General features: G+C 34.9%; 3 protein-coding genes across 3 annotated transcripts; all 3 read left to right on the forward strand.

Moving 5' to 3' along the window:
* The first annotated feature begins 2,659 nt into the window (after positions 1–2,659).
* On the forward strand, positions 2,660–8,223 carry LOC7468956 (transcription factor bHLH48). The gene is made up of 7 exons (XM_002322656.4): positions 2,660–3,422; positions 3,511–3,633; positions 3,725–3,790; positions 5,947–6,015; positions 6,268–6,339; positions 7,158–7,365; positions 7,859–8,223. Exons 1-7 carry the CDS (start codon positions 2,952–2,954, stop codon positions 7,894–7,896), a joined length of 1,047 nt encoding a protein of 348 aa, XP_002322692.3. The 5' UTR covers positions 2,660–2,951; the 3' UTR covers positions 7,897–8,223.
* A 324-nt stretch (positions 8,224–8,547) lies between these two features.
* LOC7468957 (uncharacterized) lies at positions 8,548–12,498 on the forward strand. The gene is made up of 3 exons (XM_002322657.4): positions 8,548–9,344; positions 10,719–11,050; positions 11,816–12,498. Exons 1-3 carry the CDS (start codon positions 8,746–8,748, stop codon positions 12,307–12,309), a joined length of 1,425 nt encoding a protein of 474 aa, XP_002322693.2. The 5' UTR covers positions 8,548–8,745; the 3' UTR covers positions 12,310–12,498.
* A 1,380-nt stretch (positions 12,499–13,878) lies between these two features.
* LOC7468958 (putative pentatricopeptide repeat-containing protein At3g13770, mitochondrial) lies at positions 13,879–17,680 on the forward strand. Its single transcript, XM_002322658.4, has 2 exons — positions 13,879–14,967; positions 15,606–17,680. Exons 1-2 carry the CDS (start codon positions 14,478–14,480, stop codon positions 17,048–17,050), a joined length of 1,935 nt encoding a protein of 644 aa, XP_002322694.2. The 5' UTR covers positions 13,879–14,477; the 3' UTR covers positions 17,051–17,680.
* The last annotated feature ends 486 nt before the right edge of the window (positions 17,681–18,166 follow it).

An 18,166-nucleotide genomic window follows, 5' to 3' on the forward strand; every position in this document is an offset into this window, starting at 1 on the left:
ATTATTGTGTCCAATTTTTTACTTCAATTTTATTACCTGAAAGTTTAAGAAGAAAATTCATGAAAAATGTTGACTTAATTTTTTTTTTGAAAATACTACTTTAATAAAGTAAAAGTCTTAAAGCAAGTCAACATTATGGTATGCTTACTTCTTAGTATTGTTAAAAGCCAATAATTGATTGATCAAGAGAGTGCTCGTAATAAATCAAGAATATAAATAATGAATTATTTAGTAGGTGATTCAGTGGTAAAAATTTGAGATTAAAAAGTTTTTTTTTCATGCGGTTGCTAATATGATGGTTACTGGAGGTTTATATAATCGTTAACTTCAAGGCTTATGGGATTAATCGAGGTACGCGCAAGCTGATCCGGACATCCACATCAATAATAAAAAAAAAGAATGTAAACAGTGAAAATATTGTTCAATGAACCATCAAATAAAAAAAATTAACTTAGAAGTCCATGCACGAGTTTATTTAATTAATTAGGTGATTTTTGTTATTGTTTAATGGCAAGATAAAAATGAAGACAATTGGACATGTTTTCCATTTTTACTATTTTAAGATGAAAAAAAATTAACTTCAAAACTATTAAAAAGTAAATTTATTTTTTATATGTTTATGTTTTTTCTCCAATAACCAAGTAAATTTTCCTTTTTTTATATTTATTTCTATCCCAAGACATTGTATTTGATAAACGAAAACAAAATAAAATGAAAAATGCAATCAATTCATAACTTCAGAACAACGAGACACGTGCGATAGCCTTAAGAGCACGCGAGCCTAGATCCCATAGCAACAAAACACGTGTTCATCCAGGGTACATAAACGTCACAGCATCGAATCCAATCGAAAGTAAATTTTTTCCAAGAAAAAAAAAAAACAAAAACTTTCACAGTTTGTACTCTGCATTCCCTTTTTTTACCCCTCCAAACAGAAAGAACTGAAATTATCCTTGCCAGGTAATTATGCATTTGGTCCCTGTATTTTTATTATTTTTCTTTTCCACATCCTTGTCTCCTATTTTTGTAATGATTTGATCTTTATTTCTACTATCACCGTCAATTATCATCAAAGAATGCATTAATTAAAGCAAAATATGCTGAAAATAGTGTGATTAACAGCAGGATCTGTCAGTCTTTTTGATGATCATGAAAGGATGAAATGACTGCAGCAATAGGCATTAGAGGAGGTGGAATTAAAAACAATAAATAGTAGGAGGACTAAAATAAGAAAAATCAGAGAGTAGAGTACCCAAATCATCACTAGCCCTGACTTGGTGTCCCGTAAATGAAAAGGACAGGTCATCCTCAACGAATAAAAACCTTGTCGGGCCTTGTTCGTCTCAGGTCCCCGCCTTATTGTACCCTTACAGTAATTTGCGGCCCACTCTATTCCCCTCGTAGGATTTCCGATGAGAGACGCTATTTTGAAAAGGTTTTTTGATAAAATAGTTTTTTAAATAGTATAAATATAATTTTTTAAAGTACATTTTAATAGATTTTTTTTTAGAAAACTCAGTTATATTTTAATATATTTATTTTAATAAAACTATTAATTAAATTTAATTAATATAACTCCAATCAAAACTTTTTTTTTTCATAAAAATATATTAAACAAAATTTTAGTACTTAATTTTAATTGGTACATAGAAATGATTCTCAAAAAGATATTTTTATTTTTAAATATAATTCTCTTCTTGGAGCTATAAAAATAAAAATAAATTTTTTTCATTATTTTTTTTGGCTTTATATTTAGCTCTTTCTTTAAAGATATTCTTAAGTTTCATGAAAGCTCTAGTTTTGATGTGAAAACATTAATATTAATTTAAATGTTTTTATTTATATATATTTTTAAAAAATGTAACTTTAAATTTATTATATATATATCTTTAAATATCAAATCATTATTAATAATTTATCTTTAATTTTTTGTTGTGAGGGTATTGATTGCAGATTGTTGACCTAAAAAGACAACATTACTGATGTTTTTCAAAGTAAAAAATTACAAGAGAAAGGCTCCAGCAATTGTTGACCTTTGTTCATCGTGCATTTTTTTCTTCAATGCTGGAACAGGTAATGTCTTTCTCTGACAAAAAGGAAAATTTTATTTTTCAACAAAAACGTCTCCATGTTTTCTAATAATTCAATATGTATAAAAATAATGGTTTTGATCACATTATCCTACTATTAAAAGGACAATCAATATTTCAAATCGATTCCACATTGTTTTTAATTTTAATATTAATATAAAATACAAAAACATGTAGAGACGGCAAAACTTGGATGAATCTTTTTTATCTATTTTTTAAAATGTTTTTAAAATCATTTTTTTATTTTGAAATATTAAAATAATACTATTTTAAATTTTTTTAAATAATTTTAATGTACCAGTATAAAAAATAAAAAATATTATTTTAATTAAAAAATACTTTTAAAAAAATCATCAAACACACCTTTAAAAAAACAAAACTGTTACTGTTAAGAAATGTACACCCTTCTTTATTAAAATAGTATTTAGAATGGTAATAGCGTTACTTTTTTAAAATTTATTTTTAATATTAACGTTTTAAAATAATAAGAATATATAAAAAATTAATCTAAAGTTTTTTTTTTCCTATCAAATCTTTTAATATAAAAAGCACCGCCACACAGCGCAATCAAAAACTTCGCAATTCCATCCCTCCTCTCCTCCCCTCTCCCTCTCTCTAAAAACACACACACACACACTCTTTCTCTCTCTAAACAAATTCCCATTTATTTTAATAACACTCACCCCCGCAGCACCAACGTTGCTTTCTCTTCACTTCAAATAACCAAAAATCCTCTGCATACTCCGAAGGCAAACACGCCACAACAGATAACAGAAAATCAAACACTCCTTCATTTGATCCTCTGTCTCTCTATAAACTGACTTCTTAAATTAAATTAAGGTTCCTTTTTTTAATTATTAAATGGATCTGCTAATGGGACCCGTGGCTAGATCCGGACCCGAACTTGACGAAACCGGACTGGATTCCCTCCAATTCGGTGAAGATATCCGTCACTTAATCACTGCACCATCAGAAAACGCCAGTTCTTTCACTGCTTTACTTGAATTACCAGCTAACCAAGCCGTGGAGTTGCTTCATTCGGATTCGGGTCAAAAACAGTGCCCGAACTTGACTTTTCCTTCTAACACTTCCCTCCTCGAACGAGCCGCCAGATTCTCCGTTTTTAACGGCGGTAGTAATTCGACGGACTCCAGCTCCGCTCCGTCCGATTCTAGCTCGAAGAATCTAGAGAAAGAAGCAGCCGTTAAGAGGGAGCCGTTAGAGACGGAGTCTTACCTCGACTCATCTCAGCCGCTGGTTTCTGATCCGAAGGTGGATAATCCGGCGCCAAATGCAAGGGCGTGTTCGAAGAGAAAGGAACGAGAGAAGAAGGTAAACACCAGGATTTTTATGAGGGAATTGCCAAATTAGTGGCAAGTTAGTAAATGATGTTGAATTGAGTCAGTTGTTGTGAAATTAGGTTAAAGGAGCGTCAAAGAAGAGCAAAAATGAGGGTTCTCAACAAGAAGAAGAGAAGCTGCCTTACGTTCATGTTCGAGCTCGGCGGGGACAGGCAACAGATAGCCATAGCTTAGCAGAAAGAGTAATTTTAATTTAATTTAGTTTTGTCTAATTTGATTATTATAATTAAAAAGTTGATCAATTGATACTTTTTTTAAATTTTATTTTTATAGGCGAGGAGAGAGAAAATCAATCAAAGAATGAAGTTATTACAAGAACTGGTCCCAGGCTGCAATAAGGTAGGTTAGTTAGTTAGATATTGTAATGATTTGACATGATTTAGTTTCTTTTCTTTTTTTAATTGATCATAGCTTGATGGTGATTTGTTTAATAATGATTACCTTAAAAGTGGGTTTTGGATTATGGATTATGCGGGCTAATTAAGGTGGGTTTGTCACGGTCACCTTTTCACCTCTTGCTTTTGTACCAAGAGAAGTGTCAACTAGGGTTTCGTGGTGACAGTTTTGTATTTTTATCTCTTTTTTATGTTTTTTTTATATAATTTTTTGTTCACTTTTTTCTCTTTTAAGGAATGTCTGTTAGAGGTCCTTTTCGAGGTTAGTTTTGTCATTTCAGGAATTATTGGTACTGTGATATCGTAGCGATGATGCCTGTGCTTCAGAAATGATCTAATGAAAGGACCCTGAATTTTCCCTCAAAAATTGGCAGTAAGATTCAGGAAAGGACAGGAATGCCCTTATGGGATAGACCAGAAATTTATTGTGGAAATGCTAGCTGGAGGTTCCTCGAAACAGTTAATATTCTGCCTGTTGGATCAAATGTTTGGGTCCACAATAAAGTTTTGGTCCCTATTTGAAAGGTGCATGGTACCAACTTATCTTACAAGTTTGGTATCCATCTTTCATAGATTATGTATTGTATGTCTGAGAATATAATTGTAATTATTTTTTATTTAGAAATATATTAAAATAATATATATTTTATTTTTAAAAAAATTATTTTTGATATAGCGTATTAAAATGATTTAAAAACACAAAAAATATTAATTTAAAGAAAAGAAAAAAATAAAAAAAATTTAAATTTTTTTAAAAATATTTTTGAAATGCAAAAACAAACAGGACCGGAGAAGTTTTGTGCCTAATTTTCTAGACGTAACTGCAAAGTGACATGTTGTGATTGTTGATAATTAAATTTATCTAATTTGTTCAAACAAAGAACAGAAAAAAGTTTCGTGATTTTATCTTTTAGCTCCTGATAGAATGGGATTTATAACATGCATATATTGAATTCCTTTCTGAATAAAGTGATTTTGACCAAATATAGATTACATTAACCAGTGATAATTCTCCCTCTCTTGGCCTCTAATTGTGATTTTCTGAAGTTACAGAAGTTTAATTGTCACTCGTGACTGTTTTGTTAATATTTATCATGTACTTAGCTTCCGCCTCGCATTCTCTTATCAGGCGAGCACACACATCATAAGAGACTATTACCAGAATTTAAGAACATAAATTAGTTTGGGGACCATATGTATCTGGGATTAACTGAGGAAAAAGGCCAAAACAGGCGTGCCCTTGTATGCCTACCTGCCTGAGTAGTTCCTTGAATCCAAGTTCATGTTATAGTCCACATGCACCTAAGCAGTATGTAAGGGGCTCATCTGGCTCAACCAAAATTAATTCAAGTACTGAATATGTTTTAATAATATTGTATTCACTAATCAGTGTTCAATCTTCACTTTTGCTCAAGTTGTCTCTTTCTTGCTAGGTGTTGCTGCCATATGTTTTCTGTAAATCATGGTGTCAATATTAGCACTACTGTGGTTTAAAGTCTTTGAATCCAAAAAGTTCATGTTATAGTCCACATGCACCTAAGCAGTTTGCAAGGAGCTCTTCTGGGCTCAACCAAAATTAATTCAAGTATCGAATATGTTGTAATAAGAGTGTATGCACTAATCAGTGTTCAATCTTCACTTTTGCTCAAGTTGTCTCTTTCTTGCTTGATGTTGCTGCCATATCTTTTCTGTAATTCATGGTGTCAATATTAGTACTATTGTGGTTGAAAGTTGCACCCATGTAATGCTTTCTTATCTGTGGATTGATTAGTTGACTTGTTATGCTTGTATTTGATCATTGTTTTTTTAACTAGGATTGGTTTTCAAATTAAAGTTGAAAGGCTAAAAAATGAAGTCCAATCCTTTTGTCTATACAGATAATATTAGTCTATCATAGTTGACATGGTGGTCTCATAAGCAAGCGTATTTATTCTCTTAACTAGCTTGTCTAGTTCTGCCCATGTCGTCTTTGCTATGATCTATTGGACATTGAATTATTTACTTGAGATTGGCTCTAACCAGCTGATCCTAGATCATTGAAGTTAGCTTCCTTTTTAATTACAACGTGGCTTAGTTATTGGAAGTTATCTTTCTATGCAGATTTCTGGTACGGCATTGGTTCTGGATGAAATTATCAACCATGTGCAGTTCCTGCAACGCCAAGTGGAGGTGAGAGTTTCTTCCTTCCTTTTATTCTTTTGGTTTTGGGGGAAGGATGTTGCTTTTGACAGCCGGATGTATCCTCTATTAAGGAGTCGTAATGTCTTATAATTCTAGATAACTAGATTTGTTTATTTCTTTGGATGCCATTTTTTGTATCATCTCTGTGTTTAGAGGCAAAGCTCTAGAAAATGTTGGCAAGCTTACCTGCTGCCATAATTATTTTCCACGATCTTATTCTGGATGTGTGTTTGGTTTCAGATCTTATCAATGAGACTTGCAGCAGTTAACCCAAGAATTGATTTCAATCTCGACAGCATATTTGCTACAGAAGTAAGTATCGGTTTTTGCCCTTTCTATTTTTCATGTAACTTGTGAAACAAGAGAAAATAAGGTTTGCTCTGCTTTCCTCCTGGGTTTTGTGCCTCAACTAAGCAAAAGTTCCTCCTGGGTTTTGTGCCAGAACTAAGCAAAAGCTTAGACCATGTGTAGTTGTGTGCTGTTGTGAGCTATTTCTGTACACACTTCACAAATATGCTCTGGTGCATCCCCTGTTCACCACCTTGAAACACTTCTGCTTTTGGATTCTAGATTTCTAGTGCTTGTCATGTCTGTATTATTGGCAGTTCGCAGATGCTTTATTAAGCAGGTGGAAGCAGAAAAGTAATCTTTTGTAATTATGATACATTCATCAAGTGAACTCCCATAAGTTTCCCGAAAGGGCAGTTTTACTTTCACTAATATGAGTCAACTTTGGGCCATGCCATGCCATTCTATCTACAGAAATTTTTACCTTCAACTTTGTAGTTTTCCTGCAATGGTTGGTTAACTGCCCCCCTTAATGAGCAGAGGTACTTTGCGATTATCCTGAGGTTCAATTCATTTGTATCTCCTCAAAAACTACACTTTGGCTTGCCTGTTGTATTTTCTGAGTATGACCATGACTGATTTACCCTGTACACTTGAAATCTCTGAATTTTCCCAAGCACTGGTAATGAACTTAAATGAAATCCTGAAGCTTAATTTAACTTATTTCCCTGATAAAAACACCACCTTGGTAATTATAATTCATTTACTGCACAAGCTTCACAATTTTATGAAGTAAAAATGTATATGAATTAGCTAATTTGCTGTCCCTTTTCAACTTGCAGAGTGGATCTCTAATTGACAGTAACTTTCCCAGCATGGTAATGCCTCCGACGTGGCCAGAAGCCCAAGTCAATAGAAACAGACATCAGTTCCAACGGCAATGGCAGTTTGATGCGCCTCACCAGCCAGTTTGGGGAAGAGAAGAAGACAGCCATAACTTCATTACTCCAGAGAACTCTCTTTTAAGTTACGACTCTTCAGCAAATTCAGGTACAATACAGTTTTTTTTTTTATTCCTTCTATATTTTGTAACACCATCTCATTGTCTCTTCTTGTCCTCCTTTCTTATGATTGTAAAAGGAATTTTAAATGTAAAATAATGCTTAAAATTAAGAAACTCCTTCATTTAGAATAAAATGAACACTATTTAACAAAGATCATAACAATCGAAAATGTAATTCATGCGAGTTCACTTTTCCAGTTTTTAAAAGTATTTATTAATTAAGATCTGAAGTATACAATAAATAGAATAATAGCATGCTATGTTTTGATGTTAAAGAATGGCTAGGGAATCCGGTGTGCTCCCTGCTCTTCATTCCTTCAACATCCCTGGCAATTGTTAGGCTTTAACTTTGGAATCCGGTGTCTATTATCGTTGACATTTTAAATTCTTCATAAGATGCAAAAGCTAAATGGTCACTCTTTTCTGTGCAAACATGAATAGATTGAAACTTGACTAACTTGAGTTGTCATTGTGATGCAGCATCTCTGCACTCCAATCAAATGAAAATGGAGTTATGAAGGCTGAATGAAGTTCTACCAGTAGCTAGTACTGTATATATCAAATGTAAGCAATTAGCAGGAAGTAGAGCGGAGGCATCAAACATTAATCTGGTTTTCCATGTCTCCAGGTCCGTTGGAAATGTCTCACTGAAGAAATCCAAGCTTGTAATTCTTATATAGTTCTATATATATGATGTACTACATACATATATCTATATACTAACTCTTTTGAGAGTCAGTCAATCTAATACTTCATCATTTGTGAGATGATTGATGATTCATATTGTAGATTCGAACAATGATCGATCTCTTGACTATTATGAAAGCAGCCTTCATTTTGTTTGATTTTGTGCTGTGACCATCTTTTTATCATATCATATTATAAAACATGCCCTGCGCTGCGTGCCCCCATCCCAATTTTCCCTCTTCTAAGTTCTTCTCAATGAGCTTTCCATCTTCCGGTTGCAAGAATCAGGATGCTAATCTATCAGAATGTTTTATTTGCCACCCAGATCGAATGACAGAAATAATCTGATATCCATTAGAGTTTCCCAGGCCCAAAAATCAGAGCTTAAAGAAGCAAACACTACAATTTAGAGGGCATAATTTTTATTTTTTTTTCGTTTGTCAATTGTTTCACTCAAGAAGCAAACACTTGAGTTCATAATACAACTCAAACAACTTTTTTTTTTTATATAATTTCTTTCCTTAATGGGCCCGATAAATAAACATAATAGATTACTGCGATGTATAGAATGAACAGAAAGCTACTTGTAGAGGTTTTTCTTCTTCTTAAAACAAAAACAACCAGACAGAGAGTTGGTAGCCAAACTCAAGAAAACAACCTAAGATCCCAAATCTCCTCCGATGACCACTCCAATTCTCCAATTAATCTTCCTTTTAATCCTCTCCCCTCTCCGCCAATTACCCCCCTCCAAACCAGCAACCCCCACCAGAATCCAACTCCCCCACCCAACTCCCACCACCCTCTCCGTCACCGACTTCGGTGCCATCGGAGACGGCATCCACTACGACACAGAAGCCATTCAATCAACCATTAACTCCTGTCCCACCACCCCACCAACCAAAGCATGTCACGTCAACTTCCCACCTGGGATCTACCTAACAGCAACCATCCACTTAAAATCCAACGTTGTTCTAAACATCCAAGAAGGAGCAACCTTGCTAGGCGGCACAAAACTGGAGGACTACCCAAAAGAGTTTAACAGATGGTATGTTGTTTTAGCAGAGAACGCGAGTGATGTAGGGATAACTGGAGGTGGGGTTGTTGATGGTCAAGGATTGAAGTTTGTTAAGAGGTTTAATGAGAGAAAGAATGTGATGGTGAGTTGGAATTCTACTGGGGCTTGCTTGGGTGATGAGTGTAGGCCAAGACTGGTTGGCTTCATTGGATGTACAAACGTCAAGGTTTGGAATGTTAGGTTAAGTGAGCCAGCTTATTGGTGGTAATTCCCTTTATCCTTAATTGTTTTATTATTTCCTGAATTTTCTTGTAAATACACGCTTATTTAGGCATTTCAGCTTCGGTATATGATAATTAAGGCAGTGTTTTGGAGTTTGATAATTGCTGTTCTTCAAAATATTTATTTTAAATGTTTTAAAATAATATTTCTTATTTTTTAAAAATTATTTTTTATATCCTACATAAAAACAATTTTTTTGTTTTTTTAAAAATTGAATTTCTAAACGGCATCTAAAGGGATCAGCAATTGAGTTTCTTGATAGTAACTAGGTTGGTGTTACAAATTGGACTAGTTACTTGACAGAGTTAATTGAAATTCAACACAGTTTGAGGACTAAATATGAATAAACGAATGTAATAGGGATTTTATTTTATTATTAAATATGTCAGAAGCTTGTTGGGAACCCAATCAGCAATATAACTTTTGCCTCTTGATCTTGTTGAATTGGAGAGGGCCCGCGTTGATGCTTGCCCTCTCGCTCCAATAAGAGGACGCGTGGCATGTGAAAATTTCTCGACCGTTGATAAGCAGCTGTTCTGTTTATACACGTCAACGGATATGATTTGCACCTAACGAATATGATTTGCACCTATCACTTATCTTTAAAAAAAGCTTATCCATCCATCCATTCCATACATAGAACATCCCAATACTTGATTGAAATGTCTACTTTGGTGCCATGAACATTACAAAATGTTCTAAGGGTTAGGAAAATCATTTTTTCATTAAAGTCAGAACAGCTTAAGTTTGAAAGTTGTTATTTAATTACCAGTAGGAAGTAGTTTGAGACGCAGTTACTTAGGTTTTGTTGGTCAAACATTAGTTTTGTCTCTCCTTAGTTCAAGCCAAGCCTTCACATCATGTTCCCATTCCTATTTTATGGGCACCAATGTGTGGAAAGAAAGCATGGAGCTGAAATAACTTGCTCAGAATACCCTTTAACAAATTACGTGGTACGATTGGATCGAATAAGCCCTTATAGGAGCTGTTCTTCAGCATTTGCATAAATTGCATGTTTACTGTTGTCGATCTAGAAGTCAGCTGGCAATGCCTCGTTTTACGTGCCTCACATTAATCAGTTTTTAGCTCAAGTACTAATGTTGAAGCTGGTTACTTCTGGTTCATCAGATTTAAGTGCAGTCTGTGTAAGTGTGTGGTTACTGATGGTGCAGCTTGACGAAATTTCCAAGTCTCTGAGTTACCAAACTAACCAGTGAAACTGTTTGATTTGTCTACATGGAAGTCTATTAGGAAGAGTAGTTGAATTGAATATCATTACTTGAGTACTAATTGGCTATCGTTTTTCAATTCTTTTCTGTTGAATTAATAATCTGATTAATGCTTTTGTTATTGCAGTTTGCACATAGTACAGTGCCTTAATACACACATTTCTGACGTTTCCATATATGGTGACTTTAATTCACCTAATAATGATGGGATAGATATAGAGGATTCTAATAATACACTTATTACAAGATGTCATATCGACACCGGAGATGATGCTATTTGTCCGAAGACATACACCGGTCCGATTTATAATTTGACTGCTACAGACTGTTGGATTCGAACAAAATCTTCAGCGATCAAGCTTGGTAGTGCTAGCTGGTTTGAGTTCAAGGGTCTGGTGTTTGACAATATCACTATTGTAGATTCTCATAGAGGATTGGGACTGCAGATACGTGATGGAGGTAATTCATTCTTTCTTCCATCAATGACATCAACAACTTTCGAATATAAATTCTTCATAAATAGAAATGCAAATGCTGGAAGACGGCAAATGCTCTCAATCGTTTGTTAGATTATACGTCCTTTTCAAGAACAGGCTTGCGTATACAAGGCTTTCCATTATTGTAAGGATGTAAATATGGAATATCCTTTCCATACCAGGACATTTTAAAGTTGATGAATTGAGTATGAGAAAATATGTTTCATGGAAAAACTATGCTGATGGCCTTTATGTGAGCAATCATAAGTTGACATGCTAATCTTTGGCGATTCTGATTAAGAATACTGATTCTACCTTGATCCTTGACATCTTTTTGATTGGTAGGTTAGAATTTTGATTGGTTTCTTAGGTATACTATAAGGAGTGGATGGCATCTTTATGTTTGATCTTGTCTACTAAATGTGTTATCATAGCTGCTAATGAAATGGACTGAGACACCAGTGAAGTTTTGGCTCTAAATGGGACCAGAGTTCAATTAACAATACTGATCCTACCCTGATCCTTGATGGTTAAATATTGTTGCCTGAGAACTTCCGCCCCGGCATTTGTAATTTAATTAATCCCTGCTATATCTCAAGTAAGCAGTGCCTAGTTGATGTGACAATCCCAACATTTGATGGCCACCTAAATTATGAGTTTCAATGATGATTTTTAGTGACATATATGAGAAACATTGTTGGATTATTGATTATTGATTATTCTAACTTACACAGGACAACTTTTGCAGGAAATGTAAGTGACATCACCTTCTCAAACATAAATATTAGCACAAGATACTATGATCCATCATGGTGGGGTAGAGCAGAGCCTATTTATGTGACAACCTGTCCGCGACACTCAAGTTCAAAAGAGGGCTCAATATCTAATCTACAATTCATCAACATAACGACGAATTCTGAAAATGGTGTATTCTTGTCAGGCTCTAAAGGTGGCCTGCTGAGCAATCTGAGATTCATCAACATGAATCTGACTTTCAGAAGATGGACAACTTATCCAGGTGGCTTGGTAGACTACAGACCTGGATGCCAGGGTCTTGTTAATCACAGTGCAGCCGGGATTATCATGGAACATATCGAGGGCTTCGAGGTTGAGAACGTAAATATGAGATGGTCTGATTATCAAAATGAGCCGTGGGATAATCCCTTGGATTTCAGACCTTCGACTGTGAATAACATTTCTTTTCTCAATTTCCATTCTGCTTTGTATAAACAAATGAAATAGCTAGGAAACCATGAGAGGAACTGTCACTTGACGTCGTTCTTGGATTGAAACAATAGAGTTGAGTTCCAATTTTTTCTACATTTGGGGCACAGGTGTTCATTTGAAGAGAAACACATGCCTTGTAATATGTAATAAAGGAAGCCTTGTATTCAAGTTTTATTATATTGAAACCATTGATAATAGTGATAAGTTCTCCTTCGGACATGTATATATCGAGCTTGAACATGCCAGAGGTATCTGCTTTGATCTTCCTGGATTGTCTTGCTAATGATAGAGGATATTTGAATCCCAATTCATGGTTTTCATCTAACCTCGCTTGATCGAACCGGATTGATCGGTTCCTATCTTGGTGACTTCTTATGTGGACGGCAGTATTATTCGCTTAATTTGTCCAAGAAAGTTGTGATTTTTTTTGCTAACTGGTTGTGAACTGGTATTATATTAATTTTTTTTTTGTGAAATTTTTGAGAGGCCATTGATGAATGACGATGGGAGGGATATTCAGTCCCGTGTCATTTCGTATGATTTCGAGCGACTTTCCCTTAACTGGATGAAACCTAATTTTAATTAACAAAAACAATGTGATTAATTATCAAGATTAATCAAGGATTAATTGTACCAAATGATTTTGTTATGAGCCAAGGAAGAGGATATTAAACATGTGACAATTACAGTTAAAAATGCTGAATTAATTTTATAAGAAAATGACAGCAAGTAACAGTTGTAACACGAAGAATAAACATGTGATAGAAGTAAGTTTACAATCATGCGATTATAATAGTTAGTTCGTTAGTATAAAAAGTTAGTTTCTAGTTAGTCAGTTAGTAGAAGCAGTTACAGGGCTGCGGTCTATTGTATATAAGCTTGAGAATAATGAGCTAAGAAGGCGAGCAATCACATTGGATCAATTTAGAAGTTTTGCTGTTAATATTTCTCCCTCTCAGTATTCTTCCATTTCTCCCTCATTTTTCTTATAAACTATGCTTGTTAAGGAGTAATCCTTAACAATTGGTATCAGAGTCATAACTGTAAAATCAAGGCTTTAAAGGAGCATGGTAGGAAGGTGGATGAGTATATTCAACATCTGCAAGAAAAGACAGAGGAGCATGGCAAGAAGCTCGATCAAATCAATTCACAATTAGAAGCTATAATGGCTATGTTGAGGGCAAATTCAGGAAGCCTATAAGATGGTAGAGTTAACTCAACTAATGGAGGAATTATTCCAAGTCAGAGGATGTGGTGGAAGATTTTAATAAGCTAGCACAAAGCAAGAGTGTGAATGAACATGTAGAAAGATTTGAAGAACTCAAATCTCTAATGAATGCCTTGAATCGTTCCTTGCCTAAATTATATTATATTTCCAGTTTCGTAAGTGGATTAAAGGATGATCTAATGCTGAAAATTCTCAAGCTTACAATGCTGGTACAAACTTTACATTACATGAGTAGAGAAGGAGGTTGGGCAATGTTTTAGATATGGGCAGAAATATGTACTTGGACACCAGTGTAGCATGAAGGAAATACATGTAATAAAAAGAGTAAAAATGGATAGATTCCCGGTTGTGGAAGAAGGTAATAGTAATGAAATTTTAGTTGAAAAAGGCAAGATCGATGAGTATGGAAGAGTGGTCAAGCCTGCAGCAATCAGGACAGGAAATTGATGAGGAATGACAATTAAGAAGTGGTCATAGAGCTTATTCAATGGTCAAATCTATTCCAAAAGAATACTACCCAGGAAAAGTTAGAAGAATTGTCCAAACAATTCCCAGAATTCAAGATTGATTATTGAAGACAAGAATCTTTCCAAGAGAGGAGTATTATTACAAGTTGAGGAGGGAGATATTAAACATGTGACAATTACGGTTGAATGTCGAATCAATTTTAGAGGGAAAGAGCGGCAAGTAACAGCAAGAAGAATAAGCATATAATGGAAATCAGGTAGTAAGCACGCGATAATAGTTAGCTAGATCAGTTAGTTGTTAGTTGAAGAATAAGCATTAAATTGAGATTAAGTTTTTCGAAGAAGTATTTAATCTCGGTTAATATTAAATTAATTTAGAAGTATGTCTTATCATTGAAATAAATAAACAAAAAAAGAAGAAGGGAAGTGTCAAAACTGTGCCAAAACTTTCATCTTTGTGGCCAGCACTAGTAGTATCATTTTGGGACATGAAATTGCTCTCATACATCGACTTGTTTCTCCACTGTCCTAAACATGCAAACGCTTCTATCCTTTACCAATTTACTCGCCAGCTAACAACCCTCTCTTCCTTCCTGCCAACTAAACCAACTAATTTAAATGTTCTATGCACTAAAGGCCAACTGCAAAGGGCACTACTAGAAATGGCAATTCAAGGTCCTGAAATTAAGTTTGATGGGTACAACATGCTGCTAAACGAGTGTGTCAATAAAAGGGCTGTTAGAGAAGGCCAAAGGGTACATGCCCACATGATCAAAACATGTTATTTACCACCCGTGTATTTAAGTACTAGGTTGATTATCTTATACACGAAGTGTGAGTGTTTGGGTTGTGCAAGACATGTGTTTGATGAAATGCGTGAGAGAAATGTTGTTTCTTGGACTGCAATGATTTCGGGTTATTCTCAAAGAGGGTTTGCATCTGAGGCATTGCATCTTTTTGTACAGATGTTAAGATCAGGTGATTTTTTCTTTTGTTTCCTGGTGCTTTAGATGAAGTTATGGTTAGTAACAAGTGATATGTTTTGGGGCGTTGTATAAGTTGTGATTAGTTTAGTATTATATTAAGCTTTTATTAATCTCAAATGTGTTCTGTAGCAGAATTGCTATAAGATTATTGGTGTATGGGTTGATTATAGTAACATTCTTTTTTGCATGTGTTAGAGGAAGATACAGATCTATTGTTTCAATTTTGAGTTATAATGATGGAAATGATCTTATGCATTTTGTGAGATTAAAAGTTAAATTGCCATGATACATAAAGGATGACCTCTTAAAACTGTATAAGCTCACAATGAAACGTTTTCATATATATTTGCATGATAGGAGTCAGGTAAGCATGTTTGATTGTAATTTGTTTTCTATGTAAATGACCCTTGCAAGCTAGTCAGAGCACGCATTTTTTTTTTTTTTAGTCTGCGCTACTTGAACGACCTGGTGGGGAGACCGTTGACTGAATATCCCAGCTGACAAATAGAAGATCTTGATTCCCATAGAGATTCAGGAACTACAGTCCATGGTGTCCATTATAGTGAATTAAGTTCTTTTTCTCGCAGTGCTTAATTACATTTTACTAATACCGATATGCAATTTGTGCAGATACGGAGCCAAATGAGTTCACTTTCGCTACTGTGCTCTCCTCTTGTACAGGTTTTTCAGGGTTTGAGCTGGGAAGGCAAATTCATTCTCACATATTCAAGAGAAACTATGAAAACCATATATTTGTTGGGAGCTCACTTCTTGACATGTATGCCAAGGCTGGTAGAATCCATGAAGCTCGAGGAGTTTTTGAATGCTTGCCTGAAAGAGATGTTGTCTCCTGTACTGCAATAATCTCAGGCTATGCTCAATTAGGCCTTGATGAAGAGGCATTAGAACTATTCTGCCGGTTACAAAGGGAAGGAATGAGTTCAAATTATGTTACCTATGCCAGTTTGTTGACTGCACTGTCTGGGCTTGCTGCACTGGATCATGGCAAACAAGTTCACAGCCATGTGCTCAGATGTGAATTGCCCTTTTATGTAGTTCTCCAGAATTCACTGATTGATATGTACTCAAAATGTGGAAACCTTAATTACGCAAGAAAGATCTTTAATAACATGCCTGTGAGAACTGTTATTTCATGGAATGCAATGCTTGTGGGATATAGTAAGCATGGTAAGGGGATAGAGGTGGTTAAACTTTTCAAATTAATGAGAGAAGAAAATAAAGTCAAACCTGACAGTGTCACTTTTCTGGCTGTTCTATCTGGCTGCAGCCATGGAGGATTGGAAGATAAGGGGCTGGAAATGTTTGATGAGATGATGAATGGGGGTGATGAGATAGAAGCAGGGATTGAACATTATGGGTGTGTCATTGACTTGCTTGGGCGTGCTGGCCGAGTAGAAGAGGCTTTTGAATTGATCAAAAAGATGCCTTTTGAACCTACCGCTGCTATTTGGGGTTCACTTTTAGGAGCTTGCAGAGTTCATTCAAATACTAATATTGGTGAATTTGTGGGTTGCCGTCTTTTGGAAATAGAGCCTGAAAATGCTGGGAATTATGTCATTCTCTCAAATTTATATGCCTCTGCAGGGAGGTGGGAAGATGTGAGAAATGTAAGGGAATTGATGATGGAGAAAGCTGTGATAAAGGAGCCTGGAAGAAGCTGGATTGAACTTGACCAAACCATCCATACCTTTTACGCAAGTGATCGGTCCCATCCTAGGAGAGAAGAGGTATTTTTGAAGGTAAGGGAATTATTGGTGAAATTCAAGGAATCTGGCTATGTTCCTGACCAGAGTTGTGTTTTATACGATGTGGATGAAGAGCAAAAGGAGAAAATACTTCTAGGCCATAGTGAGAAGCTGGCTTTGGCTTTTGGACTAATTTCTACTTCTGAGGGAGTCCCGCTCCGAGTAATAAAAAACCTCCGGATTTGTGTTGATTGTCACAATTTTGCCAAATTTGTATCGAAGGTTTATGGAAGACAAGTGTCTATAAGGGATAAAAACCGGTTCCACCATGTTGCTGGGGGAATTTGTTCTTGTGGCGACTATTGGTGAGTTTTGATGATTTTTTATAGGATATGTGTTGGTTACTGCTGCTGGAGACTCTGGGAAGGTTATTCAGTTGTAGTTTCTAGTGGGGAACAACCTTACTCAAAAAACAACCTCCGTAACACCGTCGCAGTTGTTTACCAGCTCTATTTGATTTGATTCACCCAGCTATCCAAGCCCAGAAAGATCAGTTACAGGGAGGTGGGCTGATTATGAGATACATCTGTCTAAAAGCTTCTGGTTAACCAGATGCATGATGGCTTGCTTCACAATCACAGGTATTTTCCTTCCTGTTCAGAGGTTGCATGAGATACATCTGCTTGAGAACTTCAGATATAAAGGACTGGACAAGCTTGAATAATTTAACACCTGACATAGAGATATAATGATAAAGAATCCCTTTTTATAGCTGGTGGAGCAATCATTCATAACCAGGTTTTAAATTAGAGAATGGACGGTTCTTACCCAGAATAGATGAAAGTTGATGGGAGGATGTTCATGTGTAAACAACACTTTCACCATAGAAAACTTTTGAATATTTGCTGTTTGCTTTGCCCCTCACGCCTGCATTTTGCACCATCATATGGATCCTACTTCTCTTATCTGATATAGCACTCATTTAAATATTCCTGTATTCATTTTCAATGTAACTAGTATACAAAGAATTAACTGTCCATTAAACTATATATATATATATATATATATATATATATATATATATAATGAAAAGAACCCTAACAGTGTGTATGGAATATTGATTAATGGAAGAGAAAGAAAACAAAAGAAGTAAAAGGGATGAAGAGAAAAGTTAGGTTCCGAAATTTTCTTTTGTATAATAAAAAATTTGCTCTCCAGTCAGGAGGAAATGGGTGAAAATTAAAAATTTACTGAAAATTTTTCAAATAATATCCTCAGCAGATAAAAATGTCAAATATAAATCAGGACATTAAAGTAGGAAAAAAAAAAAATTTGTTAATTTACCCTTTTTTTTCACCTACTTAGCCAAACAAGAGACATTTCTTTAATAGGAATGCTCAATTTCACTTTTGTTTCCCTATAATTATACACTCAAGGGAGAAAAAAAATACAAAAATGATTCACATAATTGTTTCAAGAAAAAAA

Source organism: Populus trichocarpa, chromosome 16, assembly GCF_000002775.5.
Source record: "Populus trichocarpa isolate Nisqually-1 chromosome 16, P.trichocarpa_v4.1, whole genome shotgun sequence".
Taxonomy (NCBI): Eukaryota; Viridiplantae; Streptophyta; class Magnoliopsida; order Malpighiales; family Salicaceae; genus Populus; species Populus trichocarpa.

Bases quoted from the DNA above. Each gene is read 5' to 3' on its own strand.
- LOC7468956 (XM_002322656.4), top strand. From the start codon at position 2,952: ATGGATCTGCTAATGGGACCCGTGGCTAGATCCGGACCCGAACTTGAC. The intron at 3,791-5,946 runs GTAGGTTAGTTA...CTTTCTATGCAG, and splicing joins TGGTCCCAGGCTGCAATAAG to ATTTCTGGTACGGCATTGGT. The intron at 6,340-7,157 runs GTAAGTATCGGT...TTCAACTTGCAG, and splicing joins ACAGCATATTTGCTACAGAA to AGTGGATCTCTAATTGACAG.
- LOC7468958 (XM_002322658.4), top strand. From the start codon at position 14,478: ATGAAATTGCTCTCATACATCGACTTGTTTCTCCACTGTCCTAAACAT. The intron at 14,968-15,605 runs GTGATTTTTTCT...CAATTTGTGCAG, and splicing joins TGTACAGATGTTAAGATCAG to ATACGGAGCCAAATGAGTTC.
- LOC7468957 (XM_002322657.4), top strand. From the start codon at position 8,746: ATGACCACTCCAATTCTCCAATTAATCTTCCTTTTAATCCTCTCCCCT. The intron at 9,345-10,718 runs GTAATTCCCTTT...TTGTTATTGCAG, and splicing joins AGTGAGCCAGCTTATTGGTG to TTTGCACATAGTACAGTGCC. The intron at 11,051-11,815 runs GTAATTCATTCT...CAACTTTTGCAG, and splicing joins ACTGCAGATACGTGATGGAG to GAAATGTAAGTGACATCACC.